General features: G+C 46.0%; 1 protein-coding gene across 2 annotated transcripts; it reads right to left on the bottom strand.

Annotated features, from left to right (window-relative positions):
• Positions 1-1,179: 1,179 nt before the first annotated feature.
• RAB19 (RAB19, member RAS oncogene family) lies at positions 1,180-8,727 on the bottom strand (the record flags this gene model as incomplete). 2 transcript variants are annotated; one of them, XM_081243978.1, is made up of 4 exons in its annotated part: positions 1,180-1,463; positions 5,231-5,414; positions 7,215-7,427; positions 8,710-8,727. In XM_081243978.1, the coding sequence occupies 3 exons, from the start codon at positions 7,413-7,415 to the stop codon at positions 1,195-1,197; spliced, it is 654 nt and encodes a 217-aa protein (XP_081100104.1). In that variant the 3' UTR covers positions 1,180-1,194. The 2 variants fall into 2 exon arrangements, with proteins under 2 accessions (XP_081100104.1, XP_081100103.1); XM_081243977.1 differs by lacking the exon at positions 8,710-8,727 and having other exon boundaries at positions 7,215-7,415.
• Between the last annotated feature and the right edge of the window lie 4,757 nt (positions 8,728-13,484).

The following is a 13,484-nucleotide window of genomic DNA, read 5'->3' as shown; positions in this document are numbered from 1 at the left end:
AAATTATTAGGAAGATACTTTACATTTTTTTATAATAAGTCTTCAAATTCTGGTATGTATTTTACATTCAGAGCTCATCAAATTCAAATTAGCCAATTTCAAGCCACGTGGCTAGTGGCTATTGGTTTTGTGCTGGTCTCAGGCTACAGATAACAGTGCTACAGCTAGAAATGCCTGGTGGGGGGACTCACCTGCACCCTGGGTGCGCCCCGGGCAGACATTTCCTCTTTCAGAGCTGATGTTGTGGCTGGACCAGCACTTGCAGTTCTTATTAGGATTGTAAGACACCCTCAGCAGCAACCGTCAGGGAGCTTTGCAGACACAAGGGTTATGACTCACAGCTTCCAGAGGGTCCACAGCACATCCCGGCCATACAGCAAGGTCAGTACTGGTTTGATATTTGTCTATGAGCCAATTTAATTTCAATTCAGAAATGACTTTTGATCCAGCAGATGATTGGGGAGATCCCTACAATTTCTTTTTGAAGAAATTGTCTTCAAAAAGACAATTTCTTTTCGGAAAGAAATTGTAGGCATCTCCTTCATCCTAGGAGGGTGGTCCAATCAGCCCAACTCGGATAAAGTGAAATCTAATTCTCTCTGCATCACATGGCTCCTGACCATTTGGCAAGACCGTATTTATGGTCTTTAGGTCAAAAAGCTTTGCCCCCCAAAGTAAGGCCCGAGGTGTGAATGTCAGGAAGCAAAAGTTAACAGCATCTGGTTCGTCACTGCAGGCTTTTCCCCCATCTTCCCACGCCCGCACTGTTTTCAACCACTCTGCAATGTCCCCAACATCTTCTCCCCTCTCTTGTGTCCTTCTTCTATGTCTCTTTCCTTCTTTCCTTCACTACCCTCTTCTTCAGGTGGGAAGCAGAGTTCAGTAGAAAACAGCCGAAGGGTTGGGGAGACAGAAAAGGGAAAGATGTAAAGGAGCAAGTCTTGTCCTCCTACCGCTGGGCCTTGAGTCCTAGGAAACGTCAAGAAAAACAGTGGTGTCCTCTATCCTCAGAGCCAGGGTTTCCCCCTCTGGTGTGAACTGAGGCGAAAGCGTGCCCCCCACCCGGCAGGAAGGGGTAGGACCAGCCGCACGTCCGCACTGGGGTCCGAGGTCTACTCCGCAGACACGAGGCCATCCGCTGCCCTTGGTTTCGGAGCTGGCCTCTGCTGCGTGCCCCCGGCCTGGGGAACATACTCAACAAGTGCACTGGCTCTTCTCCCTCGGCCCCGGGGCCGTGAGGACAGGACTGGAATCCAGGGGGAGGCTGCCCAGGGTGCCCTCCCCATACAAGGGCAGGCTGTGGCGGGCCATCAGCTCCCTGGCCATCAGCACGAAGACCTCGTCGATGTTCTTGGACTCCTTGGCAGATGTCTCCAAGACAGCCAGGAGGCCGTATTTCTCAGCCAGTGTGCAAGCATCCTCAAACAGAACGTGCCGTTTTTCCCACATGTCACATTTGTTCCCTGGGAGTGAGAGAGAAGCAAATATTCCGGTGAGTAACTTAATCTGGTTTTTTAAAAGGTGAACTTGAAAAAGAACATTTTAGTTTAGCAATATGCACACATGCATTTGTTCACAAATAGTTATTGATGGCAGATTTACTGAAAATGAACCCAACAATGAATGGAAACAGAGCCACTATCTTTTTTTTTTCTAATTGAAGTACAGTTGATTTATAATGTTGTGTTAGTTTCTGGTATACAGCAAAGTGATTCATATATATATATAAAATTTCAGATTTTTTCCATTATAGTTTATTACAAGATATTGAATATAGTTCCCTGTGCTGTACAGTAGGTCCTTGTTGGTTGTCTATTTTATATTTAGTAGTGTGTATCTGTTAATCCTAAACTCTTAATTTATCCCTCCCCCACCTTTTTCCTTTGGTAACCATAAGTTTGTTTTCTACGTCTGTGAGTCTGGCTCTGTTTTGTAAATAAGTTCATTTGTATCATTTTTTTAGGTTCCATGTATAAGTGACATCATATGATATTTGTCTTTGTCTGACTTACTTTATTCAATACAATCTCTAGGTCCATCCATGTTGCTGCAAATGGCATTATCTCATTCTTTTTTTTTTTTGCGGTACGCAGGCCTCTCACTGTTGTGGCCTCTCCCATTGCGGAGCACAGGCTCTGGACACGCAGGCTCAGCGGCCATGGCTCACGGGCCCAGCTGCTCCGCGGCATGTGGGATCTTCCCGGACCGGGGCACGAACCTGTGTCCCCTGCATCGGCAGGCGGACTCTCAACCACTGCCCAGGGAAGCCCGAGAGGGAGTAATTGGGAGGGGCGTGAAGGGGAGACTGAAGGGAAGCCCTGGCCATATTCTTTTTTGACCTGAGGAGGAGGGTGTTTACACGGATTTGTGATAAATCCGTGTGAATGTACGTCTCTTTAAACATGTCCCAGTAAAAAGGATTGGGGAAAAAAATACTTTCTCATAGTGACAGTCACTAACCTGCGCATTGACAAAGCTAGACTTAGATCATAATTATCCCCAACTAAGGTTAAATCCAAGAATTTTTTCAGTGGACATTACCCCTTCTGGTACTGTGGTAGGCTGAAAAATGGTCCCAAAGATACCAGGTTCTAATCCTTGGAAACTGTAACCATTACCTTATTTGGAAAAATGGTATTTGCAGATGTGATTAAGTTAAGGACCTTGAGATGGGAGTGGGGCATGGGGAGAGGACGACATCTTGGATTAGCTAGGTGGGCCCTAAACATAATCACGTACAGCATCCTTATAAGGGTAGAGGGAGACTTGAGTACAAACACTGAGCATGTGAAGATGGCAGACACTGGAGTGATGTGGCCACAAGCCAAAGAATGCTGGCAGCCCTCAGAAGCTCGCGAGGCGAGGAGCAGTCTCCTCCCAAGAGCCTCCAGAGGGACCGTGGCCCTGCTGACACCTAGATTTCGGCCCAGTGAGACTGAGTTCAGATTTCTGGCATCCGCAACTGAGAGAGATCAAATTTCTGTTGTTTTAAGCCACTCTATTTATGGTAATTAGTTACGGCAGCCACAGGAAGCATTCAGGTAGTACCTTCAAGAGAACTACATGCATTTGTATAACTAGTGAGGTTTAAGCTGGGGGCAAAGCCCTGCTTCTTGGTTGGTGGGGGAAGGGATGCTGTGGGAGTAGGTATCCCTGAGCCCGGAGTCTGGGCCAGGCTTTGCCATGAGAAAGAGGAATGGGGCAGGACTTCTCTGATGGTCCAGTGGTTAAGACTCCGCGCTCCCAATGCAGGGGGCCTGGGTTGGATACCTGGTCAAGGAACTAGATCCCGCGTGCGTGCCGCAACTAAAGGATGCTGTGTGCTGCAACTAAGACCCGGCACAGCCAAATACATAAATAAATAAATATTTTTTAAAAATTAAGTATTAAAAAGAATGGGGCAATGGGATTTCCTTTCTGAGGAATGTGAGCTAGAGGGTATGAGAGAATGAGGGCTTCTGTGGCAGGAGCAGGCTGGGGACGATGCTTTGAGGAACCCAGGAGGGGAGGGTTCAGGGGGAGAGAGTGCTGCAGGCCCACAGTATCCTGAATGTAAGAAGCAGCTCTGAGAGAAGACATAGATACACAATGGTGGAGGAGGCTGGTGCACAGAGCCCAGCCCTGAGAGGAGGGTCCCCAGCTTCCTGCTTGCGATGGGTGGCCTGGCTCCACTGTGTCTCCCACTCTGGCTGGGCTTGACTGCTGGGCTGGGTTTTCCTAGGTCCCAGGGACTTGTACCCTCACCATAAGCACCCCACCCCATTGTTTAAGGAACACAGAGGAGTTAGTTCCCTCAAACAAACGAACCTTCTAGAAACAAATCACACACCTGTTAATGAAGTACCTACTATGTGCCAGGCACTGTCAAGCGACGTATACACATTATCTCATCACATCTTTACAACAACCCTAGTGAATACTGATTGCATATTATAGATGAGGAAACTAAGGCTCAGAAGGTAACTTACCACACAGCTAGGATATGCCTGTCCATGGATAAATAATCCACTAAACATGCTATGTTTAGCGCTCAGTCCCACAGCAGCTGTCTAGACCTGTGCTCTGCAAACTTTAATTTGCGTATGAATCTCTCTAGGATCCTGTTAAAATGAAGATTCAGATTCAGTAGGTCTGGAATGGGGCCTGAGATGGGGCACTTTTAACAAACCCCAAAGTGATGCTGATGCTGTGGATTTTTAGGGCAGTGAAAATACTCTCTATGATATCATCATGGTGGATACTTGTCATTAGACATTTGTCCAAACCCATAGAAAGTACACCACCAAGAATGAGCCATAATGTAAACTCTGAAGTTCAGATGACTATGATGTGTCAATGTAGGTTCATCCTTTGTAACAAATGTACCACGTTGGTAGGAGATGTTGATATGGGAGAGGCTATGCGTGTGTGAGTACAGGGGGCATATGGGAAATCTCCGTACCTTCCCAATTTTGCTGAGAACCTTAAAAACTGCTCTGAAAAAAATAAGTCTTAATACAAAAACAAGAAAAAGAAACCTAAAACCAAAAACCCCAGTGATGCTGATGCTGCTGGTCCGCGGACCACACTTTGAGTAGCAAGAACCTAAACCAACTTGCCAAAATTAAGCAGCCACTTGGGAAACATTAGTGTCCTTAGGAGGGGCACTGCTTGCGTAGCTAATACTATAGGGCAGTGGCAGCACGATACCCGTTGCTGAATGCACAGTGTGACGGCACGTATTTCAAGCTGTGAGTTCACTTTGTATAGTTGAAGTTGCGGTTAATTTTGACGTTGGCTTGTTGTTAAGATTTGCTTAGCATCTTAGCAGGTGTGAGAAGCCATTCAAGAGTGTTGTCAGGCATAGTCATCCGAGTGGCTCCTCCGGGGATTAAGAGCCATCAGACACTGTGAAGCTCAGACTACAGAATACTTCCTGTGTAGTCTGTACAGACGTGTGTCGAATCAGCCAGGGTGTACCTTCGTCTAGATGTCTGGCCCCATCTCAGGTTTTTGCAGTGAGAAACTCTAGGGTGGGGCCCTGGAATCTGTATTCTTAACAAGTTCAAACCATCCCACTCTCATGCTCAAGTGAACCTGGTGGGAATTTCTGGCCCAGATGTTTTCTGAGGTCCCATCCGCCACGTGCACTTTTATGGCTTCCTGTTCCACTGCCATTGGAAACAGAAAAAGCTGAGCATGGGGGGCGGCGGGCAATCAAGGAAAGCGAAACACTTTGAAATCGACCTACCAATCAGCATGATGACCAAGTTTGCCGCCCCGTATTTCTCTATCTCGTGAATCCAGTGAGGAACAGACTCAAACGTGGACCGCCGGGTGAGGTCGTAGGCAATGATGGCAGCATGGGCACTGCGGTAGTAGCTTTGGGTGATGGTCCGGAAGCGCTCCTGGCCTGCAGTGTCCCACACCTGCATCTGGAGAAGGGCAGGAAAGGGGGTCCACGTCAGGAGTTCCCACCCCTGATGGGAACTTGCTCACCTAAGTCGTTCCCTGGGTCTCACTTCTAGAGATCCAAATTCAGGAGGTCTGGGGTGGGGCCCAGGAATCTGTCCTTTTTCAGTTGCTCCCCAGGGTAATCTGGATGTGTTTTCAGGTTGGGGGCCATCACTAAGGTGCCCTTCAGTGGGAGAGGCGGACCCAATGTCCTAAGGTCTGGTGTTCTTTTGCCTTCCTACCACACTCATCCCTTCGTCCAGATGTTGGGCTTTATCTTTTGAGTCTGTCCATTGATGTTAGTGCTGGAAAAGGTGATAGCATGGGCTGAACTGTTTTGATTTTAAAGGACCATTCGGCTGTTCATGTTTAGAAGTGTTATCGTAATACTACCTTCCCAATTACCGTCCCAGGCAGTGGCATCAATTTATACCCCGTCCAACAATGTCTGAAGGTACCTGTTTTTTCATAGTCACATTATTTATAAAATTTATTTTTTAAAGAAAGTTTGCAAACATACACAAAACTAGAGAGAATAAAACAGTGAACCCTCATATATCCATATAATTATCAAGATTTTGCCACTCTTGCTTCATGGAGCCATTTCTGTTGATTTCTTTGACGTATTATTTTAAGGAGAATCCCAGACTTCATGTCATTTCATGCCTACTCCCATCGATATACATTCCTAATAAAAATGGACATTTTCTTATGTAACCATAACACCATTATCAGTGCTAATAAACTTTTCAATAACTCCTTAGTATCATCTAATACTCAGATCATATTAAAATTTCCTGATTGGCTCCAAATGTCTCTTTTTTTAGAAATTGCACTTTTGTTTGATTTAATTTTAAAAAAAATTTTTAGCTGCACAGTGCGGCACGTGAGATCTTAGTTCCTGGACCAGGGATCAAACCTGCACCCCCCACCCCACCCCCGCCACCCATAAAGCAGAAACTAACACACCATTGTAAAGCAATTATACTCCAATAAAGATGCTTAAATAAATAAATAAATAAATTTAAAAACAAAAAACCCTGCGCCCCCTGCATTGGTAGCGTGGAGTCTTAACCACTGGCTTGCCAGGGGAGTCCGTCCAAAATGTCTTTTTACTATTGTGTTTGTGTAATAAGGATCCCACGCAAAATCCATTTATTACATTTTCACCAACAGTTTTTGATCTTTTTTGATCAAATGGGTAAATGATATTATCTCACTTATTTTAATTTCATTTCTTTAATTATGAGTAACAATGGGCACCTTTACTTTTTCACATAAATGTATGGGCCAGTTCATATAACATCTGTGAAGTAGCTGTTTTGTCTAATCTGTGAAGTGCCTACTTTTTGTATTTGGTTGTTGGTCTCTTCTTTGATATTTATCAGAGCTCTTTTCACATCAGAGAAATTAGCTCTCTGTCAGTTCCATATTTGCAAATGTTTCTTTCCAGTTTGTCACTCATCTTTGACTTTGTTTATGGTATTTTTGAGTATGTAGACATTTGACCTTTATATGATCATATAGAAGAGTATTAATTTGACCTTTAAATAGTTAGATGGAGCAATATTTTCCCTTATGGCTTCTGGGTTCTTGTCTTACTTTAAAGCCTGATTTCTCTATTCCTCAATGATAAAAATAAATACTCCCATGGGGTTTTTTTTCCCCTGGTATTTTAATGATTTCATATTTTATATTTAAATCTTTCACTCCTCAGGCCTGTGTTTCGGGGTTAGGAGCCACGGCTGAAAGAGGCAGCCCCACCGCTGTCCCCCTCTGACCTTCACTTTCTTGCCGTTGATCTCCAGGGCACGCACAGTGAAGTCCACCCCAATGGTGTTCTGCTGCGCCTCGGTGTAGACCCCGGACGTGAAATGCTGCACCACACACGTCTTCCCCACGTTGGAATCCCCGATGAGGATAATCTTGAACAAATAGTCAAAGTTCTCATCCGCTGCCCTGGCTGAGCTGGAGAATTGCATGGCTCTTGCCACCTAGAACAGATCAAGGAAGAAAAGAAGGAGTTCAGTCTCTCTTTAATGCAGCCGTCCTCAACCTTTTCGGCACCAGGGACTGGTTTCGTGGAAGACAATTTTTCGTCGGACGGGGTGGGGGGCCAGGATGGTTCAGGAGGCAACGCAAGCGATGGGGAGCGATGGGGAGCGGCAGGTGAAGCTCCGCTCACTCGCCCGCTGCTCACCTCCTGCTGCGTGGCCCGGTTCCTAACAGGACCGGTACTGGTCCACAGCCTGGGGGTTGGGGACCCCTGTATTAGTGACCAGCTATCAGGGGCCAGGAACTATTCTTGGCACTCGGGATTCAGCACAGGACAAGACAGAGGGAGGTCACTGTTTTCCTAGCACTGCCATCCTCGTGGGAAAAGGACGTTAATTACTGGTCGGGTAAGAGGGAGCTGCCCGCGCAAACCCCACCTGTCCTAGGTGAGTTAACATTACTTTAGGGGTGACCTTGGAATGAAGAGGTTCTACTGCTGTTCTCTGCTGGGCCCAGTACACGGTCAACACTCTCAGATGACAGCATTGACTGGGACTTCCCTGGCAGTCCAGGGGTTAAGACTCCATGCTTCCAGTGCTTCCACTGCAGGGGGTGGTGGGTTTGATCCCTGGTCCGGAACTAAGATCCCACATGCCTCGGGGCCCAGCAGGAGTGTTTTACCTGCCAGTCATCAGGTGGGAGACATGCCTAGCTGTCAGCCTATCTCCATGTTACACGGGAGGAAGACAAATTACTGGAAGACTGAATGGTCAGGCAACCAGCAGCAAGCATCAACGAGACCTGACAGACAAGTCAGTTTCGGGAAGAGTCACATAGCCCTTTTCTTCTGGTTGGCACCTGCTTTTTCTTGTCCTGGAAATTATGATTCTGAGAATATTCAAAATGAAAACTGTGGGGAATTCCCTGGCAGTCCAGTGGTTAGGACTCTGCGCTTTCACTGTCAAGGGCCCTCTTTCAATCCCTGGTTGGAGAACTAAGATCCCACAAGCCTCGAGGTGCAACAAAACAAAACAAAACAAACAAACCCTGTGGTTTGAATGTTTGTGCCATACTCTACCATAGGCTGGAAAAGAAAGTTTCTCATGACAGCGTCTCCCAAACTAACTGATTATCAGAATTACCTGGGAAGATAATTAAATATATACATATTCCTGGAGCCCATCTTAGGTCTGTTAAATAGATTTAAAAACATGCACACACTCCCAGGTGATTTTGAGGACTAGCTAGCCTTGGGAAGTGTTGACCGACACAATCACCCACCTGAAACTTTATTCCCACCTTCAGCGTCTCTTCTTAAATATCCACAACATCTCAGATCACAAGGAACTCACTACCTCCTGAAAAAAATCTTTGTTGTGTGCACAGCTCTAACTTACATGGTGTTGAAATCTATCTCCCCTAGGTTTCCATCTGTGGACCCTCATGCTACATCAGGACTCCCATTCCATATGACAGCAGATTCCTACTCCACAGTCCAGCAGATATTTGGAGGAGCAACCATGTCCCCTCATGGCAGATATACCTGGGCCCTTCAACTGTTCTTCGGTTGTGTTGGGTCTCCTACTCAGATGTCTCTTAAAAATACAGGAAACCGGGCTTCCCTGGTGGCGCAGTGGTTGAGAGTCCGCCTGCCGATGCGGGGGACGCGGGTTCGTGCCCAGGTCCTGGGGGATCCCACGTGCCGCGGAGCGGCTGGGCCCGTGAGCCATGGACGCTGGGCCTGCGCGTCCGGAGCTGGGCCTGCGCGTCCGGAGCCTGTGCTCCGCAACGGGAGAGGCCACAGCAGTGAGAGGCTCGCGTACCGCAAAAACAAACAAACAAACAAAAATACAGGAAACCTTATTTCATTTGATGTGCTGCAAATTGTTCCTGCCTATGACACCCTTCTTCATTTCCCCCAGTTTTAGTTTTTGGTTTTCTCAGAAATCATAGAAAAGGACAAGTCTGTATCATCGCACAAATTAAAACCTGTACGTAAAAACCGCGAGCTTTAAACAGACGGAGGGAGGATCCTACACTTCTCTTGGACTCCTCTGAAATCACTATGGCTAAATGATCCAGCAGACACGAGACATAATCAAACAACTCTTCCCGGGCTTTTCAAGTAAAGAAAGCCATTCCACTTCCAGTGTCTTATCCCTGTAATTTGAGCTGAAATTTTACTTCCATGCCCCCCCCCCACCAAGTAAGTCCTTAGGGTTTCCACAAAAGCCCCCTTCACCTCCGCCTACATGCCCTGCAAGGAGAAACAAGCGACGTCCACCCTCCAACACCCTCCATCCTGCATCCTGTAACCTGCACCTGTTGCTTACCTGTCTGGCTCTCTCACCTCTGCCAGTAGGTAATGTTTGCTCTTTCTCCTGGTTTTCCTTTTGGTCCTCCGTGCCCCTTCTTCCTCCTGTCTCGAGGCGTCGTGGGAACTGTAGTTCTGTCCCCAGGTGTCAGGTTTGGTGGCCTGAGAAAGTGAAAGGAAAGTGTCAACCCTCCCTCCCTCCGCCTCCCCTCCCTCCCCATCCGGAGGAGCTGCCATTGGGTACAAAGCACGGGGTGAGGCCATGCTAGGTCACCTTTCCTCCGGCTTCTTAGCATCACACGTTATCCAGCAAACCCAAAATGAAAAGGACTAGCCTGCTACCTCAGCCAACACCTCTGAGCCGCCCTGTTCTTTCTTTCAGCTCACATTCTCTTAGGCAGCCCTTACCCCCAGTATTTCCTGGTGTCCCCTGTTTGGCTGGGGTGGGAGTGGCTAGTTGAAGGACAGCAACTTAAAGGAGGTTACAGATCTGGGTTTTGAGTCATTTAACTCTTTTGTGGACTTGAATAACCTTTTCTGAGGAGCCACTGAGAGTAAGGAGGTGATCCAAAGAGAAGATTAAAAAACGAAAACAACTTTGAATTTGCAGGGGGAGCTGAAAAACAATGTTTCTTTCCCCCCACAAAGTGTACCCCAGAACCAAGGTTAATTTCTAGGAAGACCTGGAGTTCGTCAGTCCCTGATGCTGGCAGGAGAAGCGTAGAGCTGAGGTGAATTTTCCTTTTTATGTTTTCCCCACAGAGTCTGGAAGAGTCACTGCTTCTAGCATGGGGACCAGATCAGCTCCACTCTGTGGAATGTGCTGAGCAGGCAGTTAAGCTATAGGCACAACATGCAAAACAGAAACATCCCGATCGATAAAATATTAAACTGGTGTAGTGTTTTCAAACTGTGGGCTGAGACCCGTTAATGAGTCATGAAGTCAAATTCAGTGGGTTGTAACCAGCGTTTTTACAGAAAAGATTAGGAAACCAATGCAGAATGCATTCCGTGGAGTAAGAGTATTGTTGCATGAGCTGTTTGGATCAGTTGTGAACCGGCACGTGTGTGCTGGGGGTGATGTAAGATGTATTTCTTACTGTGGGTTGAGGCCTAGCACTGAAATAGAGGACAATTTATTCACTACTCAAGAACATTTCTCCAGAAAACCTGTAAATGATGATTTATCTTACCCCAAATTCCATTTACACATCACTTTCAGGAACCTCTCTTTTGGGGAGGATAAACCCAATGTTGGCAGGTAGAGCAAGAAAACAAAAGACACTGCCAAATATTGCTGCTGCATACCATGCTTTGTTGTTTTTAAAATTTATTTTATTTTATTTATTTTTTTTGCCCGTGCCATGCAGCATGCAGGATCTTAGTTCCCTGATGAGGGATTGAACCCGTGCCCCCAGCAATGGAAGTGTGGAGTCCTAACCACTGGACTACCAGGGAAGGCCCTGCAGACTGTGCTCTGAAAGCCACAGTCACGCGTATGCAGCTTGAAAATGAAATGTAGGTCAAGATCCACGACAAATGTATGGGCAGGGGCAGGAAATAAAACCCGTGAGACGTGTCAGTGAGGTTAGGTGTCAAAATGTTTTCTTCTTCTGGTAATGATTACTGATAAAAAAAGAAAAAAAAACCCAAACCAAAAAAACCCAGCTGACTCAGACTTTGCACTTGGAGAGCAAGTAGAATTCGAACGGTAAAATGCCCAAATGGTTATCGACGTCAAGGAGAGATGCTGCTTTTCCCTACCCCGACCCTCTCCACCAATGCTGACTATAAGTGCAAAGAGCAGAACTTGGGTTATGGGGAAGAAGGCATTCTTGACGTGGGTGGTGGTGATGCAGGTCATATACTTATACACACACACATACATACGTGCATAGACACACATATATTTCACAGTATATATAGTTTACCATTTTAACCATTTTTAAGCGTATCATCCAGTGGTCTTAAATATATTCACATTGTTGTGCAGCCATCACCACCATCCGTCTCCAGAACTTTTTCATCATCTCCAACTGAAACTCTATATCCTGTTAAACAATGACTCCCATTTCCCCTTCCCCCCAGCCCTTGGTAACCATTATTCTACTTTCTGTCTCAATAAATTTGATTACCCTAGGTACCTCATACAAGTGGAGTCACACAGTAAGTGTCCTTTTGTGTCTGGCTTAACTCACTTAGTTTAATGTTTTCAGCGTTCATCCATGTTGTAGCATGTGTCATAATTTCATTCCTTTAAAGTTGAATAATTGTCCACAATTTGTTTTTTTTTTTTTTTTTTTTTTTTTTTTTTTTTAAGTTTATTTATTCATTTTTTTAATTAGTTTCTGCTTTATAACAAAGTGAATCAGTCATCACAATTTGTTTTTTACAATAAACGTGAAACGCCTGGTCTGGTTGATTTATGGTTGCTCCCCATAATATCACATTTCCCCAGCCACACCCTCTGATGACTGGAAACAAAACTACCCCTGCATTGTGTATTATTATTATTTTTTGCAGCACGCAAGCCTCTCACTGCTGTGGCCTCTCCCGTTGCGGAGCACAGGCTCCGGACGCGCAGGCCCAGCGGCCATGGCTCACGAGCCCAGCCGCTCCGCGGCATGTGGGATCTTCCCAGGCCGGGGCACGAACCCGTGTCCCCTGCATCCCCTGCATCGGCAAGCGGACTCTCAACCACTGCGCCACCAGGGAAGCCCCCCCCTGCATTGTGTAAAGGCAAATACAAATTAAAGATAAGAGACTTAATTCTCCTTGTTGAAAATAAGGGGAGAGGACCCCCCTCCCTCCTTTTTCTTTCAAAATTTCTGTCCTTTTCCAATATATGTATATCTTTATAATGGCTAAATAACCTCTGCCGGTCTCACAACTCTGGAATGTTTCTTCCAGGACCTGGGAGCCATCTTTTGAAATTCAATCATCCAGGGAGCTATTTCCCCTAACCCCCAGTTCCTGTGGCAGGATGGGAGGCTAACTTCCGTGGGGGCCTTGCTCCAATTTGCAAAACCATCTCCTGTCCTAAAGGTGTGAAAAGTTTGTTTGTCCTAAAGGTGTGATAAGCCAACTCAGGTGGTCTCCCCAGTGACCGTGATAAAGTTAGGAGAACTATTTGTGACATAAGGTCCAGTCGAGTCTTCTCATTTGAGGAGTAGTGATTATCTGAGAACTTGCCTGGAGTGGGTAGTGTCTGCCTGGCAATGTAAGGGGAAGATTCCTTTCTTCCTTTGCTACCTCTTAGCGCGTTGCCTGTGATGTGCATCACAGTCTGGTTCAAAGCGTATTCAATAATAAAACTGTTTTCTAATCTGCTATCTTTGTGGACAGGTTTTCTGGGTTGAAAGACTTAATTTCCCCCCCCCCCCAGCAGTTGAAAGAGAGCCCAGGAGGGCAAAAGACCTTTGTTCAGAGTCGTGTGTTGTAAGGCCTTCAGTTTTTGCTTGGGGCTGCCAGGATCTTAACACTCATTTATTTGTTTGCGTGATGGGGGTGGGATGTACAACAGTGAATTATACCGACAGACTAATAACCCTGTCCTTATGGTCAACTGTATTTAATTCAACAAAAATTTAAAGCTTATGCCCTCATGGCAGGTCAGTAGCACACCTAGCAGCGCGTTTCTTTCTCTCAAAACAAAATGCAGAATAAAGGTTTTTTGAAAAAAAGATGATTTATATATACATAATTTCTTCCCAGATTGTATCTTCTCTCTCCCGCACTGCTT

Source organism: Mesoplodon bidens (assembly GCF_964165515.1).
Source record: "Mesoplodon bidens genome assembly, chromosome: 9".
In the NCBI taxonomy this organism is placed as follows: domain Eukaryota; kingdom Metazoa; phylum Chordata; class Mammalia; order Artiodactyla; family Ziphiidae; genus Mesoplodon; species Mesoplodon bidens.
This window is presented reverse-complemented; position numbering and strand designations above follow the sequence as displayed.